The 26,542-nt window shown below is 34.7% G+C and overlaps 1 protein-coding gene across 3 annotated transcripts in view; it reads left to right on the forward strand.

The window, feature by feature from the left end:
* Window positions 1-20,674, forward strand: part of anxa4 (annexin A4) — a 30,695-nt gene extending 10,021 nt beyond the window's left edge. The window contains exons 3-13 of one of the 3 annotated variants that reach the window (XR_015500265.1): window positions 481-568; window positions 3,440-3,534; window positions 8,969-9,082; window positions 12,553-12,643; window positions 12,742-12,821; window positions 13,264-13,782; window positions 14,259-15,043; window positions 17,241-17,336; window positions 17,416-17,474; window positions 17,549-17,671; window positions 20,398-20,671. Coding sequence is in view for 2 of the 3 variants with exons in the window: in NM_181764.3 (NP_861429.1) it covers window positions 481-568; window positions 3,440-3,534; window positions 8,969-9,082; window positions 12,553-12,643; window positions 12,742-12,821; window positions 13,264-13,320; window positions 14,950-15,043; window positions 17,241-17,336; window positions 17,416-17,474; window positions 17,549-17,671; window positions 20,398-20,457 (957 nt within the window). In the remaining variant the exon portion in view is untranslated. 3 annotated transcript variants of the gene reach the window in all.
* Window positions 20,675-26,542: the final 5,868 nt, after the last annotated feature.

The following is a 26,542-nucleotide window of genomic DNA, read 5'->3' on the forward strand; positions in this document are numbered from 1 at the left end:
GTGCCTGAAGGGTCCATAATGGTACCTCAAAGGTACTTTTTAGGTATATTTAAGCACTAATTTGCACCTTTTAGGTACCACTCTGAACTCTTTTGGTACAAATATGCTTTTAAAAAATATCTTTTAAAAAGGTTCTGCCTTAGTGACAGCTCCTGTACCTTTATTTCTGAGAGTGTAGAAAATGTTAATTTAAAAGGGAGGTCTGTAAGTGCTGTACTCATTACAGACACAAACACATAATAAATATACAGTAGTATGCTCATTGTTCTGCTAACTTTAATTTGCATGTGATTAGTCAGGATTTATTATTTAACAGCGCTAAAATGTTCATGGTTAATAAATGTTTGATCCTTGACACAGTCTGATCTTTGAGTTGTCATGCACATCTGAGACTCTAAATATGTCAGTGTCACTTTACACTTACGGTTCGCACTCTTGAAATCTACCTCAAGGTGTCATTTTCACTTTTATTTACTGTAGTTGGGAAACCGTGGAACTGTGACTGAGGCGTCAGGCTTCAAGCCAGAGGATGATGCCCAGAAAATATATAATGCCATGAAAGGAGCAGGTGAGAGAGACCAGACCAATCACAACTGGACTTTAACATGAGAGCATTTAAATATGATTAAATAAGTTTCCATTTAAATCAAAGAAAAATGATCCTCTGAATTGATCTAAAAGCAGATCAGATACCTCAGTGTGTCGTAATTTCCAGTTAAACGGATAGTTCACCCTCAAATGAAAAATTACGTTCACTCATTTGGTTCCTCACTATAAAAAATGTCAGTCAAAACAGCAGTAAAATACAACATTCATTCATTTTCCTTCCAATTAGTCTCTGATTTATAAGGGGTCGCCACAGCGGAATGAACCGCCAACTACTCAGCATATGTATTATGCAGTAGATGCCATTCCAGCTGCAGCCCAGCACTTAGAAAAACGAAAACACACTCGTTCACACACACACACACTCCTACACTACAGCCAATTTAGTTCATCCTATTCACCTATAGCGCTTGTGTTTGGACTGTGGGACAAACCGAAACACCCGGAGGAACACCTGGAGAACATGCAAACTCCACACAGAAATGCTAGTTCTAACCACTGAGCCACTGTGTCGATCAACACCACAAATTACACTGTTAAATCAAAAATATTGGGCAGCACAGTGGCGCAATGGGTAGCACGATCGCCTCACAGCAAGAAGGTCGCTAGTTCCGGCTGGGTCAGTTGGCATTTCTGTGTGGAGTTTGCATGTTCTCCCCGTGTCGGTGTGGGTTTTTTCTCCGGGAGCCCAAAGTCCAAACACATGCACTATAGGTGAATGGGATGAACTAAATTGGCCAAAGTGTATGAGTGAGAATGATGTTTCCCGGTGTTAGGTTGCGGTTGGGCATCTGCTGCATAAAACATATGCTGGATACATTCCACTGTGGCGACTCCTGATTAATAAAGGGACTAAGCCGAAAAGAAATGAATGAATCAAAAATATCCTCATTTCTGTTTCGAAGATGAGAAATTAATTGCTTTATGAGTTTCTTTCTTTTGTTAAACACTAAAGAAGATATTTTGAAGAATGTTGGTAACCACTAGCCATTGACATCCATGGTTAAAAAATACTATGGAACTCAGTGATTTTACAACAGTTTTAATAATATCTTCTTTTGTGTTTAACAGAAAAAAGAAACTCGAGTAAGTAAAGGATGACAGAGTATTTAGTTTTGGGTGGACTGTCGCTTTAAACTCTTCTCTGACACTGAGTCAGTAAACGGCAAACTCAGCGGTGTTTTCTTCATGGGTGATGAATGTTGTTGTGAACACACATTTCTGTTTTAATGGCCTTCAGCTGATTTTCAGCGTGACGTGTGTTACGAAACTCAACACTGCTGCTGTTACACACTGACTTACTTGTGGGTTTTAAGTGAGTTATGACTAACATGTAATTTGATATTTTAAATAATACTGTGCATTCTCCGCTTTCTGAAAGTGTCAACAAAGTAAATTCCTTCAAGATTACAATCAAGCATGTGATTTCAGCCCAAGGCAATATTGGTAACATGCATTTTGTAATTCTGGTAATCCCTTCCATGTAAGAAAAGTGAACAAAACTTACTTCTTGTTCTTCCTAGAAACACACACACACACACACACTCATGTGTATGTATGTATGTATGTGTGTGTGTGTGTGTGTGTGTGTGTGTGTGTGTGTGTATATGTATTTATTTATTTATATATATATATATATTAGGGCTATTGGAAAATATATTGGAAAAAATCTTATATTGCGAAATTAAATTTTTCTGTGATGCATATTGGAATATGAATATTTTTAGCTGTTTTTATGTATTTGAATACCTCTATTTGGCTTTTTTTCTGGGGAGTATTCAGGTACAGAAATTGAATAATTAAACTAATAATGCAAATAATGCTTTTATAACTTGAAGTTTCTGTCTCATTTTTAGTCCAAGTTTAAAAAAAATAAATAAATTAAATCAAGTAAAATATTGTTTTGTTTTAATGTTTAGAGGTAAAAGTCAAAATTAATTGAGTTTTCCCTTGAAACAAGCTAAATAATTTTCAAAAATATGTAAAAGAATTATTACAAAATATATATATATATACACATTTATATTTATATATATATATATATATATATATATATATATATATATATATATATATATAGATAGATAGATAGATAGATAGATAGATAGATAGATAGATAGATAGATAGATAGATATATATATATATATATATATATATATATATATATATATATATATATATATATAATTTTTTTTTGTGGTTTTCACCTTTATTGATAGGATGGTGGAGATTTACAGACAGGAAAGTGTGGGAAGCAGAGATAGGGGAAGGATCCGTAAAGGACCTCTAGCTAGGGATCGAAGTCCGGTCGCCGCGAGTGCTATGTGCACCTGAGTGCTATGTAGTCACCTTAGAATTTTAAGGTTCTACCTGACATTTGTCAAAATTGAGTTATTGACATATTCTTATTAAATGACAACTTATTTACATTGAGACGTTTTTTATAAGTTGCTTACATTTTAAGAATTTTTATTTAAAAAACAAATCCTTATTTTAAAAACATACTGTTTGCTATATGGAATGCAAAAACTTTGAAGCTCAGTATCTCAAAATCGTTCAGAATGCAGATAGAACCTTATAAATCCAAGATGACGATGTGTCAACGCACTTAACCACTAAGCTATTGGCACCGAACTGAATTGAGATTTAACATTGCAGATCCAGCGATGTTCCAACATTGCGATAACGATGCTAGAACGATATATTGTGCAGCCTTATTATTTATAAATATTATAACTTAGGCTTTGACTGATGCCAATTAAATGCCCTGAAAGTGTTAAAATCATTACAAAATTGTAATTTTGCAAATACTAAAATTAAGCTACTTTTCAGGTACCAACGAGGCGACCATCATCGAGATCCTCGCTCATCGCACGATTGCACAAAGGCAGAAAATCAAGGAGGCTTTCAAGCTGAGCGTGGGAAAGGTAAAACGTAACACTACAGCTGTGTAGATAACGTTTCTTTAGAAACTCAATTAACAGTCCTTTTTTGGTTTAATAAATGGGGGAAATAAGTATTGAACACGTCACCCTTTTTCTCAGAAAGCATTTTTTATTTTTTATTTTTTGCGGATGTTGGTAACAACCAAACAAATCCACATATCCACAGAAAACAGAACTATTTGATTTACAAATGAAGTTATGTATAATAAAACGAAATGACAAAGGAAAAAGTATTGAACACATGAAGAAAGGAAGGTGTAGAAAGGCATGGAAAGCCCAGACAGCAGCCGAAATCTCTCAATAGTTCTTCAGCAACCCTCTGCCCTTCATCAGTGTAAATGATTATCAGCTGCTTCACTCCAACATCTAGATTAGCAGGAGGATGAAGATGAAACCAGGGTGGACATTTCAGCAAGACAATGATGCAAAACGCAGCCAAGGAAACTCTTAAATGCTTTCAGAGAAAGAAAATAAAGCTGTAGAATGGCCCAGCCAATCACCTGATCCGAATCCAATAGGAAATACAAAATAAAGCTCAGATTTAATAGACGAGACCCACAGAAGCATCAAGATTTAGACACTCTGCTGAAGTCTGTGGAAAACTGTAACCAGAGCAATGCATGTGACTTCATCCTCCATATGAGAGGCGTCTTTAAGCTGCCATCACCAAAAAAGCCTTTTATATAAAGTATTAAACACATTTCAGTAGTTTTATGTTTGCTTTGTTTGGGTTTTTACCAAAATCTAGTTCAATCCCATGTCAACAGCTCCTTTAGAAATATCATCCCCAGTAAAAACATAACGTGCTCAATACTTATTTCCCCAACTGTATATGATCTTGTTATCTTAACTGAAGTTCCTAATGGCAGGGACATCATTGGTAGCCAACCAGGTTGTATTTGTATAAAACATATGGTGATTAGATAACAATGTTGACAAGTCCTGATAAATCTGAAGCCAGTATGAAGCTAAACAAAGACCAGAATGAGTCGCTGATAACAGACTCTGTCCAGCGACTTCAATCATTAACGCTTCATGTAAATATCCACATGCTGTGAACAGAGAGAGTGGTGTCTTCAGGAGACATCCCAGTGCTTTATGACCGATATCATCAAGAATGCTTCATTGACTTTTATTGTACTTCCCGGTGGTTGCCCTCTATTAATGTGTAACTCTGTAAACCGGTCAATGAAATGAGTAAAAGTCACGGTCAGGCCTTAGCTGCTGTTGTTAATGGAAACTCTGAGAGATTCTAGCCTCAGTGTGTGTGTGTAATAAGAAAGTGTGAGTCATTGAGTGGGAAAATCTGGACTGTGTCTCATTGAGAAGGCCAAACTTTCACACCCAACGTCCTCTTGAGGCTCACAGAAGACACGAACAAAACACTTTTCTCAACAACAAATCTCTGCTATTAATTTCTCACCCTTATGTTGATCCTGAGACCTTTGTAAAATAAACACACACTTTAACCTGATGCAGGAGATACAGTATAGGCAAGTTCTTGTTAGGTTTCTGAATAACAAACCAACACTACCTGACTAAAGTCACCTTTCCAAGTTTTAGGAACAGCAAATAACTTGACTTCTAGTTGATTATTTGATATCAGAAGTGGCTTATATGAAAGGCAAAGGCCTCTAGATTACGCTTATTTGACCAAAATAAAATATGATCATGCCTTGATTTTTAATGATTTAATTAGGACAGTAAGGTCTGACTTTGCTTAGACCAGGGGTGTCCAAACTCAATTCTGGAGAGCAGGTGTCCTGGAGAGTTTAGCTCCAGCCCTAATCAAACACACCTGAACCTGCTAATCAAGCTCTTACTAGATATACTAAAAGCTTCCTGACAGGTGTGTTGAAGCAAGTTGGAACTATACTCAGCAGAACACCGGCCCTCCAGGACTGAGTTTGGACACCCCTGGCTTAGACAAAAGTCTTGTCTCTGAACAGAAATAATGTCCAGTCTAGAATATAAAGTCCTGCTGCAGTGGAGACAGAATGAGTATTGTGTCTGACTCCATCATGAGCTTGGAGGACTGCATCCATACATCTCTGACATGACTCAAATCACTGATTAATAAAGTCATCTGGAACGGCAAAGAAAGCGTTCCTGCAGGACTCCCAGAGTTCATCAAGACAATCATCTTTAATGCCTCCTCCTTCATCTTACCCCAGACATGCTCAATAATGTTCATGTCTGGTGACTGGGCTGGTCAATCCTAGAGCAGCTTGACCTTCTTTGCTTTCAGGAGCTTTGATATGGAGGCTGAAGTATGAGGAGCGCTATCCTGCTGGAGAATTGTCCCTCTCCTGTGGTTTGTAATGTAATGGGCAGCACAAATGTTGTTGCCATCCACTCTGCAGATCTCTCGCACACCCCCATACTGAATGTAACCCCAAACCATGATTTTTCCTTAACCAAACTTGACTGATATCTGTGAGAATTTTGGCTCCATGCTGGTTCCAGTGGGTCTTCTGCAGTATTTGTGATGATTGGGATGCAGCTTAACAGATGATTCATCAGATAAATCCACCTTCTGCCACTTTTCCAAATGATCAACAGAATAGAATTCAAGTTAATATTTGTTGCTCTCAAAACTGGAATCAAAGACAAGACTTTTGTTATCCTCTATGTAATGCCATGATGTGAATGAAAAAGAGAAGCAGTCCAAGAACTCTGAGGCACTCGAATAGCAAGATTGTGTGAATACTTCACCCCTTTAAACACATTTTTAAAATCTTTTTTTTTAATGCTTGAACACCTAAATCAGAATTATCAGAATTCATCAGAACTTTTCTAACCAGCTCAACCCTCATGTTGTCTCACTGGATAAAAATGACCTGTGACAATTTTAGGCCAAATTTTAGCCAAACAATGACCTGTGACGGCGAGGCAGTGGCGCAGTAGGAAGTGCTGTCGCCTCACAGCAAGAAGGTCGCTAGGTCGCTGGTTCGAACATTGGCTCAGTTGGCATTTCTGTGTGGAGTTTGCATGTTCTCCCTGCGTTCGCGTGGGTTTCCTCTGGGTGCTCCGGTTTCCCCCACAGTCCAAAGACATGCGGTACAATTGGGTAAGCTAAATTGTCCGTAGTGTATGTGTGAATGTGTGTGTGGATGTTTCCCAGAGATGGGTTGCGGCTGGAAGGGCATCCGCTGCGTAAAAACTTGCTGGATAAGTTGGCAGTTCATTCCGCTGTGGCGACCCCAGATCAATAAAGGGACTAAGCCGACAAGAAAATGAATGAATGAATGACCTGTGACAATTTTAGGCAAAACATTGAGGTATAAATATTAAAAACTGAACTGTTTTTTTTTCTAAAGTATTTTTTATCTTTCTAAAATTATCTCTGACTTGTTTTTTTCATATTCATGAATTTTTATTCTTAAAGGCTGTACACATATAGGGCACAACGATTATACATTTTTAGACCACAAAATCTACAGGCGCCACAAATAAAAAAGCTTAAAGGTGTCTTTTTGTGTTTATCTTTTTTAGTTTGGATAAATGTGAAGGTATTGTAGGAAACCTACAAAAATACAAGATTAGAAACCTTAAAACTTGCACTGTAAAGTTGGCATTAAACAGCTGTTACAATTGCCTTATTTCCCTATTGTTGTGCAATCCTGAATGAAACTGCTTCTAGAAGGATAACGAATGTACAGAGCAGGATTGGTAACAATCAAAGAAATCTATATATGCAAAGAAAACAAATCTAATTAGTTTACAAATGAAGTTATGTGTAATAGAATAGAATTATGCAGGGAAAAAGTATTGAACAAATGAAGAAAGGGAGGTGAGAACGACAGAAAGTCCAGAAAGCAGCTGAAATCTCAGTAGTTCTTCAGTTACCTTCTGCCCTTCTTCAGTGTAAATGGTAACAACCAAACAAATCCACAGAAAACAGAACTATTTGATTTACAAATGAAGTTATGTGTAATAAAACGAAATGACAAAGGAAAAAGTATTGAACACATGAAGAAAGGAAGGTGTAGAAAGGCATGGAAAGCCCAGACAGCAGCCGAAATCTCTCAGTAGTTCTTCAGCAACCCTCTGCCCTTCATCAGTGTAAATGAATATCAGCTGCTTCACTCCAACATCTACATTAGCAGGAGGATGAAGATGAAACCAGGGTGGACAATTCAGCAAGACAGTGATCCAAAAAACAGCCAAGGAGACTCTCAGATGCTTTCAGAGAAAGAAAATCAAGCTGTGGAATGGCCCAACCAATCACCTGACTTCTAAAGAATAACAAATATACAGAGCAGGATTTAATATGTACATGTGGAATTGATTGCATGGTTATGAGTGACCTGTTTATTCCTCCCTTACACCAGTAAACCCCAATCAGAGAAGAAATGTCACTGCAAAAGCTATTTTAATTAAAGATAAATTATTTATAATAAAAATACAAAGGTTCCATTTAAAGCAGGGGTCTCAAACTCGCCGCCCGCGGGCCATTTGCGGCCCTCAGTCCAATATTTTGTGGCCCGCGCCGACCGCTGTACACTGACAGAATCAGCAGAGCGGGGAGAGAGAGCGCTCCGCTGATTCTATCCGTACACAGCGCGCTTGTCACTCAATGCGTGTTGTCGCGTGCGTTCTGATCAGCTGTGTTGTCGCGCGCGTACTCAAGAGCGGTGTTATCGCGCGCCTACTGAAGGGCGGGACAGAGGGTGTGTCGCGTCGCGGGGGCACTTTTGATCATTTTGGAAGGGCACTTTCTATGCAAGACTAAAAAGGGCATGTGCACTCCACAGGTTGAGCCCTATGTGTGCACGTGCCTGCCCTGCATCTTATATATATTGATATTATAGGTAGATACAGACTGGTACAGACTGATGTGACTGGAGTGGGGTGGGGGTGTTTTATTTATACATATATACGCCTTTTTTTAGGTGAGGGAATGGAAGTTTTGAGTGAGTTCCCCCACTTTTTTCCCTAGGACTTCAATAAGTCAAAGTACAGGTCTACACTTAATGATGATCATCTTCAAGCCATACTGAGGGTCTCAACTGCTTCCGCTCTCAAGCCAAATGTGGTTCAGATTTGTGAGAAGAAGCGCTGTCAAGTCTCTGGCAGCAAGGAGTAGGCAAAAGATTCCATGTTCAGAAGAACTGTTCATAATCTTCACTCAATGTTCTATTGATGTTCAGGACACTTCATGTTCAGAAGAAATAATTAAAACTGTTAATAATGACATTTGAGGACTTTTTTTTGTGAAATCCCTTATGCGGCCCAGCCTCACCCAGACTTTGCCTCCTGCGGCCCCCAGGTAAATTGAGTTTGAGACCCCTGATTTAAAGGAATAGTCCATTTTGAGTTTGTGATTTTTTGTTTTACAGCATGAATGAATGTATTTATTCTAATTTTAGATTCTGGTTTCCATGTGGTAAATAACCCTAAAACGCTCTTTCAGGAATTGATGGACTGCCTGAAGTCTGAGCTGACTGGAAACTTTGAGAAGGTTGTGGTGGGCCTGATGATGCCTGCAGCGGTGTACGACGCACATGAGCTGAGAAACGCCATCAAGGTTAGTGAGGATAGATGGGGAAGTTTAAAATGAGCTTTTGCTATCTAAAAACAAACACACAGAGCTTTAAATCCTGCAAATGAGGAACATTGTTATCTGTCTACTCTGGTGGAAACACATCTCTGGACAGCCATTATGCAAATTAATTTTATAGCTATGTAGGTTTTGATCCTCTACAAAGGCAGTGCCTGTAGTCCATCAGTGAACTAAACATGCAAATTATATGTTACTTAAAAACGTACATTTTACACATTGTCTAGTAAATTTTTATGCATGTGTATGTGTATATACAGTTGAAGCCAGAATTATTAGCCCCCCTGAATTTTTAGACCGCTTGTTTATTTTTTCCCCAATTTCTGTTTAACGGAGAGCAGATTTTTTCAACACATTTCTAAGCATAATAGTTTTAATAACTCATCTCTAATAACTGATTTATTTTATGTTTGTCATGATGACTGTGAATAATATTTTACTAGATATTTTTCAATACACTTCTATACAGCTTAAAGTGACATTTAAAGGCTTAACTAGGTTAATTAGGTTACCTAGGCAGGTTAGGATAATTAGGCGAGTTATTGTATAACGATGGTTTGTTCTGTAGATTATCGAGAAAAAAATATAGCTTAAAGGGGCTAATAATTTTGTCCCTAAAACTGTGTTTAAAAAATTTAAAGCTGCTTTTATTTTAGCCGAAATAAAACAAATAAGACTTTCTCCAGAAGAAAAAATATTATCAGACATACTGTGAAAATTTCCTTGCTCATTTAAACATCATATGGGAAATATTTAAAAAAGAAGAAAAAAAAATTGAAGGGGGCTAATAATTCTGACTTCAACTGTATGTATATATATTGGATATTGTTTATCATGGTGCCTGTTTGTCACAGGTTCAAGTATCCACACACATCACTGTAATTTATAGACAGAATGGACTTCATTACAATCAAGGTGAAAACAACATGTGTGCATTTTTCTTTTTAAAGCTTTAGTCGGTAAATTACCACAGTATATATCCAGTTTGGTGGTGTACTGCCAAACACTTATAATACCAGATCAGCAGATTTATTCTTACTTAGGATGCCATTTTTTTCGTACACAATTTGGTCGATCTGCATTCTCTAAATATGCTCCAAATGTGTTGAATGAGCTTCAAAATATACTACAAATGAAATGTGTACCATCTATAGCCATATTTGAACATATTTTAATATCTGTCTATTTAGAACGGTGCACGTGTTTCTAAAAACAAACACACAGAGCTTTAAATCCTGCAAATGAGGAACATTGTTATCTGTCTACTCTGGTGGAAACACATCTCTGGACAGCCATTATGCAAATTAATTTTATAGCTATGTAGGTTTTGATCATCTATAAAGGCAGTGTCTGTAGTCCATCAGTGAACTAAACATGCAAATTATATGTAACTTAAAAACGTACATTTTACACATTGTCTAGTAAATTTTTATGCATGTGTGTGTATGCGCATGTGTATGTGTATATACAGTTAAAGTCAGAATTATTAGCCCCCCTGAATTATTCCCCAATTTCTGTTTAACGGAGAGCAGATTTTTTTCAACACATTTCTAAACATAATAGTTTTAACAACTCATCTCTAATAACTGATTTATTGTATCTTTGTCATGATGACTGTGAATAATATTTTACTAGATATTTTTCAAGCCACTTCTATACAGCTTAAAGTGACATTTAAAGGCTTCACTAGGTTAATTAGGTTACCTAGGCAGGTTAGGGTAATTAGGCGAGTTATTCTATAACGATGGTTTGTTCTGTAGATTATCGAGAAAAAATATAGCTTAAAGGGGCTAATAATTTTGTCCCTAAAATTGTGTTTAAAAATTTAAAGCTGCTTTTATTTTAGCCGAAATAAAACAAATAAGACTTCCTCCAGAAGAAAAAATATTATCAGACACACTGTGAAAATTTCCTTGCTCTGTTAAACATCATATGGGAAATATTTAAAAAAGAAGAAAAAAAATTGAAGGGGGCTAATAATTCTGACTTCAGCTGTATGTGTATATATTGGATATTGTTTATTATGGTGCCTGTTTGTCACAGGTTCAAGTATGCACACACATCACTGTAATTTATATATAAAATGACAGAATGGACTTTATTACAATCAAGGTGAAAACAACATGTGTGCATTTTTCTTTTTAAAGCTTTAGTCGGTAAATTACCACAGTATATATCTAGTTTGGTGGTGTACTGCTCAAACACTTATAATACCAGATTAGCAGATTTATTCTTACTTAAGATGCCTTTTTTCATACACAATTTGGTCGATCTGCATTCTCTAAATATGCTCCAAATGTATTGAATGAGCTTCAAAATATACCACATATGAAATGTGTACCATCTATAGCCATATTTAAACATATTTTAAGGTCTGTCTATTTAGAATGGTGCACATGTTTTAATAATTAATTATGGCTTATATTATTTTTGTGTGCGTCTGAGTTACAGCAAAATATTTCTCACAACACACAAAGTCTTGACCAGGACTCCATGGTTGAGGAGATATTGTATCTCAATGGGACATTCCTGGTTAAATATGTCAATAAAATAAAGTTACAATATGTGGTAGTATTTTCAAAAATATTGATACTGAAATATTTAAAATAATCAAATCTTGCTTTTGGTTAGTAATGCTGGCTTTACCCTCTCCCACCTTCTCATTCCCAGCAGGGAGATCAATAATTAATGACAATATTAAGATTTCAAAACTTTTATTTCAATCAAAAAAAAAGACTAGATTGCACTAATTTATTATTGGACTTAAGGACTTGCTATAAGCATTATGTGGTTTAGCTATACACTCACCGGCCACTTTATTAGGTACACCTTTATGCTAGTAACAGGTTGAAGCCCCTTTTGCCTTCAGAACTTTCTTAATGCTTCACGGCATACATTCAACATGGTACTGGAAAATTCCTCAGAGATTTTACTCCATACTGACATGATAACATCACTCAGTCGGCTGCATATCCGTGATTCAAATCTCCCGTTTCACCACATCCCAAAGATCTTCCGTTGGATTGAGATCTGGTGACTGTGGAGGCCATTTGAGTACAGTGAACTCATTGTCATGTTCGACTTCACTATGTCTGCATGCCTAAATGCATTGAGTTGCTGCCATGTGATTGGCTGATTAGAAATTTGCATTAACGAGCAGTTGGTGTACCTAATATAGTGGCCGGTGAATGTATTTTCCCCTTTCAGTTCATTTGCTTACTTCTAATGTTGCTTGATTTGTTCTCTACGGTATTGAAAATCGAATCGATATTTTTTTAAGGTATTGACGTTCCAGTATTATGACAATGCTAATATCTGGCAAAGATATTAATGATAATGACCCCAAAAAGTTCACCTCTATCAGTGGCTTTAGGTGAATTCAGAAGGATTATTATTAATATTATTTTTAACCTTGCTATATTGTATTTTGTGCTCAGGGAGCAGGGACGGAAGAGGCTTGTCTAATTGACATCCTGGCCTCGAGAAGCAATGCTGAGATAAAAGAAATCGTCGCCGCTTACAAGAAAGGTGCATGCTAGTTATTTTTTATTATTTTGCATTATAAATCTTTTCATATGACACTATTTTCATTCACTTTGCTTTTCCTGATAACCTCATTATCTTAGAACATGACAAGAGTCTGGAGGACGACATCTGCGGAGACACATCCGGAATGTTCCAGAGGGTCTTGGTGTCATTGCTCACGGTAAATAAACAAATCACCTCTTTTGAAGACATAGTTCACCTTAAAATGAATACTGTCATTAACTTGATTGGTTGACTTACTCCACCTCCACCTTTTTTCTGTCGAATATAAAAGAAGATATTTTGAAGAATGTTGGAAACCTGTAACAACTGACTTCCATGGTATGTGTTTTTGTATGGGAGTCACTTGTTAACACAGTTTCAAACATTCTTTGAAATATCTTCTTGTGTTCAACCAAAATAAAAACTGGGTTGGAACAAGTCAAGGGTGAGTAAATGAATACAAAATTGACATTTTTGGGTGAACTATCCCTTTTAGTACATTTGTGAGGAAGACTTTCAGTGCTTTGTTTGGTTTGCAAACCCTTGTGGTCCTCCGTTTCCGGAGCAGGTTTGACAGACTGGAGTTATTGACATCAGGGTTTTTTCTGCTTTGTTTACAGGCTGGGCGTGACGAGAGCACTAAGGTAGATGAGGCTCAGGCTGTCCAGGATGCAAAGGTGAGGATTTTGACGTGGTTAGCGGTAGCTTTTTGCCTGAATATTAGATATATTTGTTCTGAATGTCTTAATCTAGGGACTTCTCGCTTAACAAATCAAATAGTTTATTTGAATGCTTTTAAAAGTAGGTGTCCATTTAGGATTTAAAAATTATGATCATTCATTTTGGCGACGCCGTGGTGCAGTAGGTAGTGCTGTCGCCTTACAGCAAGAAGGTCGCTGGTTCGAGCCTTGGCTAGGTCAGTTGGCATTTCTGTGTGGAGTTTGTATGTTCTCCCTGCGTTCGCATGGGTTTCCTCCGGGTGCTCTGGGTGCTCCGGTTTCCCCCACAGTCAAAAAACATGCGGTACAGGTGAATTGGGCTGGCTGAATTGTTCGTGAATGAGAGTGAATGAGTGTGTATGGATGTTTCCCAGAGATGGGTTGCGTCTGGAAGGGCATCCGCTGCGTAAAATAAAACAAGTGCTGGATAAGTTGGCGGTTCATTCCGCTGTGGCGACCCTGGATTAAAAAAGGGACTAAGCCAAAACGAAAATGAATGAATGAATCATTCATATTTATTTAAAGATAATAGCCCACTGACAATCCATAATTGTTAATGATATTTAACTTTACATTATCATATAAGGACATCTCGCAGGCCTTATGCAGCTTCAACAAAGCTTACAGTAAAAAAAAGATTCACAATCATTCGTTTGGAAATTTGTTGGACGGTATTGATGTCTGTTCAAACTAAATTGAGTTGAAACTTATGTTTGTTTTGGGACAACTTGATTGTTTATGTTCAGTCCACTTCAATTTGTAAAAACGATTAGGTTAACTTAGCCTAATTGATTTGTGTTGTGACAATGTGAAGTAATTGTGCGGAACCCAGCATGTTTACACTGTTCATTAATTTTCCTTCAGCTCATTCCCTTAATTATTAGAGGTCGCCACAGTGGAATGAACCGCCTGACTTAAATATACAACTGTTAATTCATTAATTCTGTTTTATGTAAAATAATCTGCCATTTAGCTGTTCAGGATTGCGGTTGCTCTGTGACCAGAAACAACCGATTCATAAGATTTGGTCGTTTGGGATTCGGTCCACCGGTCCATCATTTTTGTAAATTATTTTTTTTAAAAGTTAGAGTTATAGAAGTTAACTGGTTAGGGAATCGGACTTGAAAACCCAACAGTTCATCATTCAAGAATTCCCTTTGTTTGCGCTATTTTGATTCCGCGAAAAGAAGAACCGTTCTTCTTTTTTGTTCATTTAAAAAGAGTCGACTCATAAGAGTCATTTGTTCAGCAATCGAACCCAAATTGACGCTGATGATTCAGTAGCGGAGAAAAAAAACGTACAATCATGTGCTCTTTTTCTGCCTCACTTCCTTTTAAAATACACACACTTACATTTGATCTAATGCAGTGACATGATTGTGTTTTAAAGTGTGCCCGAGGTGTGGAAATAATCTAAATGAATGGTGCTGGTGTTGTGTGTCGATGTTCATTGTCAGCGAGCGGTTTATAATAGCGTGTTCAGCCATAGACAAACAGCAGTGCTGTCGATGTTCAGCAATCATTAACAGTAGGCCTATATAAAGGGAAATACTCTGGTAAAGTTCTGCATTGTTTATGCTTTATCAGGACATCTATGAGGCTGGTGAAGCTCGCTGGGGAACAGATGAGGTGAAGTTTCTGACGGTTCTCTGTGTGAGAAACAGAAATCACCTTCTGCGAGGTAAACACAGTAAAAGTCATTAACACTGATCTTAGATCTGATCTGTTTTATAAAACTGCAGATGTTATAATAACATGATGGAATATGACCCTGGTATAATAAAGTACACACACTGCTTCCACCTTGTGGTCACTGGATGGAAATAAATCTGCCCGCAACACCTGTCATACACTCTCAGAATTAAAGGTACAATACCTGTCACTGGGGTGGTTAAGGTACACTTTTGTACATTACAGGTCCACATATGTACCTTTAACTGCCTGCCCTACCAAATTGTTGACCATATTTTGACTTTTTAAAATAATGCCTGTTAAAGTTAAAGAAGGACTGTTTTAAATAATGGTTTACACAACACTGTTGGTTTATAAAAAATAAAATAAAAATCTAACAAACAATCCTGTTGCACTGCTACACTTGATTTTGGTTTTATTGTAAAAAAAAGAAAACGAAACAAGAAAACATGTTAAATGAGAATCTGAAATATTTTATTGCATAATTAAAAATATATAGTTGATTTAGTGTTCAAAATGTTTTTTATTTTAAATATTTTTGAATAAATTGGTCCTCATATTTTCAGATTTTTCATCGTATATGTATTAATTCTGGTACTTTTACAATAAACTGACAAAAAATGCATTGAGTGTATTAACAAGTGACATTAGGAGTTAAGAAATGCAATCCAACTTTTCTTTCTTGGTGGAGCAGTTAAAGGGTTAAGGTACATATAAATACCTAAAAAGTACAATTGTGAACCCTCATAGTACCATAATAATACAAAAGTGTATCCTAAAGATACAAAATTGTACATATAAGCCACCAATGTGCACATTTAAGGTACAAAAGTGTACTGTTTGAAAAGTGACCGGGTTTGTACCTGATTTTGGACCTACTTATCTCTGAGAGTGTAAATACAATAATAAGACTAATAATTATTACAAAAATCTGATGAAGATTGAATAAAAATTTAACTAAAAACAAATAAATATAATTTAATTAGTAAGAAAAAAAGTATTGTACAATAAAGTAGAAAGAGTAGAATTTATAATGCCTTAGAGCAGGGGTGTCAAACTCACTTCCTGGAGGGCCGAAGCCCTGCACAGTTTAGTTCCAACCCTGCTCCAACACACTTACCTGTAGGTTTCAAACAAGCCTGAAGGACTCAATTAGTTTGATTAGGTGTGTTTAATTAGGGTTGGAACTAAACTGTGCAGAACTGCGGCCCTTTTGGAACTGAGTTTGACACCTGTGCCTTAGAGGATTTACAGTTGAAGTCTGAATTATTCGGCCCCTGTTTATTTTTCCCCCAATTTCTGTTCAACGGAGAGCAGATTTCTTCAACACATTTCTAAACATAATAGTTTTAATAACTCATTTCTAATGACTGATTTATTTTATCTTTGCCATGATGACAGTAAATAATATTTGACTAGAAATTTTTCAAGACACTTCTATACAGCTTAAAGTGACATTTAAAGGCTTAACTAGGTTAATTTAGTTAACTAGCCAGGCTAGGGTAATTAGGCAAGCTACTGTATAACGATGGTTTGATGGATAATGTAGATTATCGAGAAAAAATATAGCTAAAAGAGGCTAATAATTTTGTCCCTAAAATGTTGTTTAAAAATGTAAAAACTGCTTTTATCCTAGCTGAAATAAAACAAATAAGACTTTTTCCAGAAGAAATAATATTATCAGACACACTGTGAAAATGTCCTTGCTCTGTTAAACATCATTTGAAAAAATATTTTAAAAAAATCGAATATTTTTAGTTTTATAATAACTAAAAATATTATCCAACTAATACATCAGACCCATTTATAATATTATTACACAGTGTAGATTTGATCTATTATTAAGAAATTACACGTATAACATATATTTTTCTATTTAGGATGGGAGAGTCCCTTAAATGAAGATGATCAGTTTTTTACAATTTATTTCAGTGTTATTTTAATGTACAAAAAAAAGTTTTGTTTTTTTATAGTTACAATTTTGGTTGAATATTATCTATATACAAGCACTATCAACAATACCAACTACAGTAGAATGAAAATCTGCCAAGTGTATAATCTATATTAATTTAATTGCCAAACAAAAACGTGAATTATTAATTTTTAGCTGTCCGGATTTGATTTAAAAATGGTAAATGACTTTCTTCCCGAATTATTTAAAGTATACGACACCTGTTTTTCCCCAGTGTTTCAGGAGTATCAGAAAAAATCTGGACGAGACATTGAGGACAGCATAAAGCGAGAGATGTCCGGCTCTCTAGAGGATGTATTTCTGGCAATAGGTCAGCGTTAGTGCATTCATTTCAATCCATTTCACACTTTCAATGTATGTATATAAAAGCCATCCGTTTGCCTTTTCAGTGAAATGCATAAAAAACAAGCCAGCGTTTTTTGCCGAGAGGCTCTACAAGTCCATGAAGGTACACAAAATCACCATTGATCCATCATTTGCACACATCAGCAGCATGACTTATACAAAAATATCATTTCTTAGGGTTTAGGGACTACAGATAGTGTGCTGATCAGGATCATGGTGGCTCGTGCAGAGATAGATATGCTGGATATCAAAGCAGAGTTCCTGAAGATGTACGGAAAAACCCTGCACTCCTTTATAAAGGTGAGACATTACACTACACTCAACATTTCAGGCAGCACTTGTAAAGGTTATATCGTCTGTGTTGGTACAAAAAATGCTTTTCTTACTTCTTGATTTAAGAATTTTTAGATATTTAGACAAGAAACAAGACAAAAACACGAAGTGCTTTCTAGACAAGCAAAAAATATAGTCTTGTTTTAAGAAATAATATGTTATAATTGAGTGAGTTTTCTTTAAAACAACCAAAAATAATCTGCCAATGAGCTTAGCAAATTTTTTTTTTAAATTACAAATTAATAAACAAATACAATATATTGAATATTGAATACAAATTAAATTAAAAATAAATAAATGTTAAATTGAAAAAGTATATTATAATAAAGTATAAATATAAATAAAGTAGATAAGTATATTTAATAAAAAAAATTTATTTAAAAAATGTAATTAATAAATTTTTAAAAATTACGAAAATATACATTATTGAAACAATTAATGTACACTCATTGGCCACTTTATTAGGTACACCTTACTAGTACTGGGTTGGACCCTATTTTGCCTTCAGATCTGCCTTAATCCTTCAAGGCGGAGATTCAACAAGCTACTGGAAATATTCCTCAGAGATTTTGCTCCATATTGACATGATAGCATTGTGCAGTTGCTGCAGATTTGTTGGCTGCACATCCATGATGTGAATCTCCTGTTCCACCACATCCCAAAGGTGCTCTATTGGATTGAGCTCTGGTGATTGTGGAGGCCATTTGAGTTCTGTGAACTCATTGTCATGTCATAAAGCCTGAATAATCTCAGACTGCTTTCTTGAACATGGTGCGTTATTCTGCTTGAAGTAGCCATCAGAAGATGGTACACTGTGGTCATAAAGGGATGGACATGGTCAGCAACAATACTCAGGTCGGCTGTGGCGTTGACATGATGCTTAATTGGTACTAATGGGCCCAAAGTGTGCCAATAAAATATCCCTCACACTATTACACCACCAGCAGCAGCCTGAACCGTTAATACAAGACAGGATGGATCCACCCGGTGTGGTCTTCTGCTGCTGTAGCCCAGCTGCCTCAAGGTTGGATGTGTTGTGTGTTCAGAGATGCTCTTCAGCAGACCTCAGTTGTAAGGAGTGTTAATTTAAGTTACTGTTGCCTTTTTTTAACTGGAACTAGTCTGGCCATTCTCCTCTGGCATCAACAAGGAATTTGCGCCCACAGAACTGCCGCTCACTGGATATTTTCTCTTTTTCGGGCCATTCTCTGTAAACCCTAGAGATGGTTGTGCGTGAAAATCCCAGTAGGTGAGCAGTTTCTGAAATACTGGCACCAACAACCATGCCACATTCAAAATGACTTAAATCCCCTTTCTTCCCCATTCTGATGCTCGGTTTGAACTGCAGCAGACCAATTTGACCATGTCCACATGCCTAAATGCATTGAGTTGTTGGCAGAGTAGAAATTTGCGTTAACGAGCAGTTCGACAGGTGTACCTAATAAAGTGGCCAGTGAGTGTATATATCACAGAAACAACTAATTATCACAACGTCAGACTTTTCCAGCATCTTGCAGCCCTATTCTGAACCGTTATGAATGTCTTTCTTCTGTCAAAGCCAAAAAAGTCGGTAAAAACTGAAAACAAATACCACGAAAGCCAATGGTTACAGATTTCTAGCTTTCTTCAAAATATATTATGTTGCGTTTAACAAACGAAAAACTCATAATGGTTTGTAAACAAGTAAAGGCTGAGTGTGGAACGCTTTTCCCACAAACATTAGGAATGCTGGTTTCTTGGAGTGTTTTAAGTAACTACTTAAAACTTATCTTTTTAGGACCGTTTTTAATTTGTGATATCTCTTTTATTCTTTCTGTGTTTTTTATTGTATTTTTCATTGTTTTACTCTGCTTTGTTGTTTTTTTCTGTCTCGTAAGCGCTTTGGGTCTTTGAAAAGTGTGTTATAAATAAAATGTATTATTATTATTATTATTATTAATATTATTATTGTTAATATTATTTTTATTATTATTATTATATTAGTGTTATTGTTATTATTATTATTATTATTATAATTATTATTATTAATATTATTAGTGTTATTGTTGTTATTATTATTATCATTATTATTAATATTATTAATATTATTAGTGTTATTATTATTATTATTATTATTATTATTATTATTATTATTAGTGTTATTATTATTATTATTATTATTAGTGTTGTTATTATTATTATTATTATTATTATTATTAGTGTTATTGCTATTATTACTATTATTATTATTAGTGTTTTTATTATTGTTGTTGTTGTTATTATTGTTGTTGTTGTTATTATTATTATTATTAGTGTTATTATTATTATTATTATTATTAGTGTTATTGTTATTATTATTACTATTATTATTAGTGTTTTTATTATTGTTGTTGTTGTTATTATTATTATTATTATTGTTATTATTATTATTAATATTGTTATTATAATAATAATTCTTCTTATTATTATTATTAATATTGTTATTATAATTATTATTATTATTATTTTTATTATTATTATTACATGATGACAGAATTAAAATTTTTGGTTGAACTATCCCTTTAAGTGGGCTTTGGCTGAATGAGAGTTGCAATAGAAACTCATTTCTATCTAATCTGCAATTTAAAAAAACAATAACAACTGTCAGCTCTTATTTTAGAGTCATTTGCCTGAACACAGTGCTAATGTTTCCCCCATATGTTGTCTTTTTCTAGGGCGACACGTCGGGCGATTACCGTAAGATCCTGCTGGAGCTGTGCGGAGGTGAAAAGTAACACATCTGCGCCATGTTCATTAACATTAAACGCTCTTACCCATCAGGCCTACAGCATTTCACACACATTCCTAGTTTGTAATACCAATTAAAAACCCAACATTGGTGTTTTGAACAAGATTCATGATTACTTTGTTCATTGCTTTTGCATTTATAGGTGTCTTTAATAGATCTACACTTAAATATAAATAAATAAAAGAAGAGGAGAACATCCCGTATTGATCTGTTGTTTCTTTTTTTAATGTCAGCAAACTCACTCAAGTCCATTTGTTTAATTACTTTGAGGTTAATTAGTTTAATGTACAGCGTCTCTGTGGTCTAATTATACTAATTGGCCCTAGTTGTTTGCTTGTATGAGAATGGCTCATAGATTCTCCTGTTTTCAATATTTCATTAGATTTACAGACCGCACGCCTCAATTTAATCTAGAGCAATGTGAATCACATGAGTGAACTTCGGAACTGTTAGAATTATGGGATGCATGGCTAACAAAATGCAGTGAATTTATGGTTTTACCACTAAGCGGCGCTGTGCACACATTCATATTTACTCATTTGACAATCACTAATAAACTGCAGTGTTCTGGTGGATGGAGAAAGTTTTCATACCTTGTGCATCTCATGAAACATATGTGAGTGTGTAAATAATAAATAAGTAATAATATAAATAAATAGCAGTTGGAAACGTCTTATAAAAAGAGATGCCTAAACTTCAGAAAATCATCTGCAAACTTATTGTAATCTGTATTGTTTTTATATTGAAACATGCATAAATGTAGTTTTAAACACGGAGTTGCTATTTAAAATTATATAAAATGAATGCATAATTTAAATATAATTACTGAAAATATGTTATAATGTATTTTTATATGTATTTTATGTTTATGAAGCAAATTTCCCTTTTAATTTGGTCATTTAAAATAAAGTAGATGAGATAAGAGGAAAACATAATAAATTAATGACTGAAATACATACATTAAATTTGTAGTCAAGCTTTGTTTTATATTGATATTGATATATTGATATTTTAGGGCCTAAAATTGGAAATTTAAGACTTTAAGACTCCACGGATGCTCTGAATATGTTTATCTATAATATATATAATTATATAATATATTTATTTATGCAAATTTCTCTTTTTTAATTTGGTCATTTAAAATAAAGTGCATGAGATAAGAGCAAAACATACTAATGACTGAAATGCATACATTAAATAAATACATTAAATTTATAGTCAAACTATTTTTTAAATATATATTTATATAATATATTTATCTACAATATGTATTTATAATATATTTATTTAGGCATATTTCTCTTTTTTAATTTGATAATTCAAAGTAAAGTGCATGAGATAAAAGCAAAACAAACTAACTTAATGACTAAAATGTATAAGATAAATACATTTATAATCAAACAATTTGTTATATTTATACTATATATTTATCTATAATATATATTTATTTACGCATATTTATCTTTTTTAATTTGGTAATTTAAAGTACATGAGATAAGAGCAAAATATCAATGACTGTAATACACACATTACATTTATAGTTTAATTATTTATTTATTTTTACAATATATTTATCTATAATATACATTTATAATATATTTATTTACAGATATTTCTCTTTTTTTAATTTGGGAATTTAGAATAAAGGGCATGAGAGTGTATGGAAAAACAATTTTTTTATTTATATAATATTTTTTTATTTATAATATATTATTATAATAAATTTTCAGAGGCACATTTCTCTTTTTAATTTGGGGATTTTAAATATATGAATATATATATATATATTATTTTTGACCACAATTTTACACATTTTATTTAATGCAAAATATACTAAATTAAGGACAAATGCATACATTAAATTTATTGTTTAACTATTTTTTATATTTATACAATAAATCTATAACATATTTATTTAGGCATATTTCAATTTGGTAATTTAAGTACCTGAGATAAGAGCTAAACATACTAAATTAATGACTGAAATCCATACATTAAATCTATACTCAAACCATTTTTATATTTATTAATATATTTATTAATTATTACTATATTTATCTATAATATATATTTATAATATATTTATTTAGGCATATTTCTCTTTCAATTAAGCAATTTAAAATAAAGTGCATGAGATAAAGTGCATAAAACCCTATTTTTTATTTTTGAAATGTATATATTTATTTATTTTAAAAAATATATTATCATTTTTTTCAGAGGCACATTTCTCTTTTTAATTTGGAAGTTTAAAATAAAGTACATGAGATAAATATATTATTATTTATTTTTAAGTACAGTTTTAAACATGTTATTTAGTCGCAAAACATATTAAATTAAGGACTGAAATACACAGATTAAATAAATCCATGATTCAACCTATTGTCTTCATACTATAGCTCAATAACTTAAAGAGAAAGAAAATATTTAGCTATATAAAATGGATTTAAAATATTACCTTTTTTTCCTGTTGCATTACATAAAACACTCCAATTAAGACAGAGAATGTCTTAATGTCTCAAAACTCCCCTTTTTTAACATCAGCTTATACCATAGTCAGGAAAAGTGCCTGATATAGGAAAAATTCAGAATTGAGTGTGGTAATCTTGAAAATGCAGCATGTGCTCAGTCTGCTGAGTTTGAAGTATTATTATTTTTTGTTGAGTATCAGAGTCGGGCTTACATGGCAAGCAATTCCTCAGACAAATGAAAGACGGTATCTGTGTGAACTCAGACAGACAGTGAGGGCTTGAATATCGGAAGCAAATAAACAATCCTGACAAGAAGAGTTCATAAATCTCCATATATATGAGCCAAGAGCATTCTGGGATCACTAGAACAGCAACTATGACAGAAATCGCCCTCTCCTTCTCAGGCTAATGATGGCCCACAGCATAAATAAACCTCTGCTACTTTGCAATTTTTATGCCAAAATCTTGCCTTTCCACATTCATGTTGAGTTTTTTTATTTTTAAGTCTCCTGCCTTTTTTAATGCTAACATCTTTGAACTGGAGTGAGGCAGAGAGAGAAAAACACTACACTGAGTAAAGTTACGAGTGACAAACTTTTCCCTGAGGCCTGAGTCCATCACTGTCAAACTAGTCTCGTAGTGTTAGATGAATTAAAAACATGCTCAAATCAAAGCACGAGCGATAACTTATGGCCACAAAAAGACTAACATGTCTCCTAGGTCATAATATATTAATGCAGCAGAAGAAAGAGAGACACACAAATGGTAATGAAAGCCTCAATTTTAGACTAGTTAGTTTGGGAACAGCACAAAAATGGTGCAAAAATTTGGAGTTGTCTTTTTAAGCCTAAATATTAGATGTAGATGTATTTCTTTTTAGCAAAACATTTGGAGCCAAATTTGATGAAGGTAAAGATGACATTAATATTGGTGGCATCTTTTTTTTCCCTTTAAATAAGGTATTTTGGTCATATTGTGTAAAGTTACGAGTAGCAAAAGATTCAAAGTAAATCGGCACACTGCCACTTCAGCTCTCAAAATTTTTTTTAATGTCAATATCACAAAATCACAACGTTTCGACCGACATGGTCTTCATCAGGTGAAGTTACGAGTGACACACTTTTCCCCGAGGCCTGAGTCCATCACTGTCAAACTAGTCTCATAGCGTTAGATGAATTAAATTCATGCTCAAATGAAAGCGTGAATGATAACTTATGGCCACGAAAAGACTAACACGTCTCCTAGGTCATAATATATTAATGCAGCTGGGTTTTGTAAAGAAAGAGAGACACACAAATGATAACGAAAGCCTCAATTTTAGACTAGTTAGTTAGGGAACAGCACAAAAAGGGGCAGAAATTTGGAGTTTTCTTTATGAGCCTAACATTAGATGTAGATGTATATTTTTTTTTGCCAAAACATTCGGAGCCAAATTTAAGGGAGGTGAAGATGACATTAATATTGGCGGCATCATTATGTTTGTTTTAATAAGGTATTTGTCACATTGTGTAAAGTTACGAGTGACAGACTTTTCCCTGATGCTGGATTCCATCACTGTCAAACTAGTCTCGTAGTGTTAGATGAATTAAATCCATGCTCAAATCAAAGCACGAGCGATAACTTATGGCCACGAAAAGACTAACACGTCTCCTAGGTCATAATGTATTAATGCAGCTGAAGAAAGAGAGACACAAAAATGGTAACGAAAGCCTCAATTTTAGACTTGTTAGTTAGGCAACAGCCCAAAAATGGTGCAAATATTTGGAGTTGTCTTTTTAAGCCTAAATATTAGATGTATTTCTTTTCGCCAAAAAGTTTGGAGCCAAATTTGATGAAGGTAAAGATGACATTAATAATGGCGGCATCATTATGTTCAATTTAATAAGGTATTTTGGTCAAATTGTGTAAAGTTACGAGTGACAAACTTTTCCCCGAGGCCTGAGTCCATCACTGTCAAACTTGTCTCGTAGTGTTAGATGAATTAAATTCATGCTCAAATCAAAGCGTGAACGGTAACTTGCGTCCATGAAAAGACTAACACGTCTCCCAGGTCATAATGTATTAATGCAGCTGGGTTTTCTGAAGAAAGAGAGACACATAAATGATAAAGAAAGCCTCAGTTTTAGACTAGTTAGTTAGGCAACAGCCCAAAAATGGTGCAAATATTTGGAGTTGTCTTTTTAAGCCTAAATATTAGATGTATTTCTTTTCGCCAAAAAGTTTGGAGCCAAATTTGATGAAGGTAAAGATGACATTAATTATGACGGCATCATTATGTTCATTTTAATAAGGTAGTTTGGTCATATTGTGTAAAGTTACGAGTGACAAACTTTTCCCCGAGGCCTGAATCCATCACTGTCAAACTAGTCTCGTAGTGTTAGATGAATTAAATCCATGCTCAAATCAAAGCACGAGCAATAACTTATGGCCACGAAAAGACTAACACGTCTCCTAGGTCATAATGTATTAATGCAGCTGGGTTTAGTGAAGAAAGAGACAAAAATGATAACGAAAGAAAAAAAAAATTAAAAAGAAAAAAAATATTCAATGGGGGGCTAATAATTCTGACTTTAACTGTATGTTGATCCTGGAACAACATTCCAATAAGCCAATCAGAATTAAGAGATCATTTTACAGTTTATGTTAAGTTTAGACCTACGGTTGGGCACTTTAGGTTTATGCACTTCTACATTGTTACCTATTAACACTTCTACATTGTAATACTAATATTCCCCTCTGATTTTGGGAAGAATGTACAGTCATGGTTGGGTTTAGGGGTAGGGAATAGGTGTGGATTACATTTTCCAACAAAAAAATAATGTTCAGGAATCAACATAGATGTCCAGGATCGCATTGAACTTGGCAAAATCATGACGTGCATGACCCAACCAGTCATTAGGTTTAATGAGCAAACACTTTTTCACACAGGACTATGTAGTTTTAATAGTAGTTTTGTTTTTAAAACTGCATGATGTGTTTACTTGTGTTATCTTTGACTAATATAAGTGTGTTTGATAATCAGAAAGAAAGGCGAAGCAGTGGCGCAGTAGGTAGCGCTGTTTCCTTACAGCTAGAAGGTCGCTGGTTCGAGCCTTGGCTCAGTTGGCGTTTTTGTGTGGAGTTTGCATGTTCTCCCTGCGTTCGTGTGGGTTTCCTCCGGGTGCTCCGGTTTCCCCCACAGTCCAAAGACATGCGGTACAGGTGAATTGGGTTGGCTAAATTGTCCGTAGTGTATGAGAGTGTGTGTGGATGTTTCCCCAGAGATGGGTTGCGGCTGGAAGGGCATCCGCTGCGTAAAAACTAGCTGGATAAGTTGGCGGTTCATTCCGCTGTGGTGACCCCGGATTAATAAAGGGACTAAGCCGACAGGAAAATGAATGAATCAGAAAGAAGAAATCAGTAAGGGGGTAAATACTTTTTCACACCACTTTACCTATAAAAATAAGAGAAGTAAATTTGATTTTCAATGTGACTTTAAAAGGAGAACAACTCAAATCTTTTTGAACCTTGATTTCGGAAATTTGGCTGATTTGAAATACAAAGGCCTCCTTGTCAGTTTTCTGAACAAGTCATTCAACTGGAGCAAATAGTGCGAGTCGCCTT

This window comes from Danio rerio, chromosome 10, assembly GCF_052040795.2.
Source record: "Danio rerio strain M-AB ecotype USA chromosome 10, GRCz13ab, whole genome shotgun sequence".
In the NCBI taxonomy this organism is placed as follows: Eukaryota; Metazoa; Chordata; class Actinopteri; order Cypriniformes; family Danionidae; genus Danio; species Danio rerio.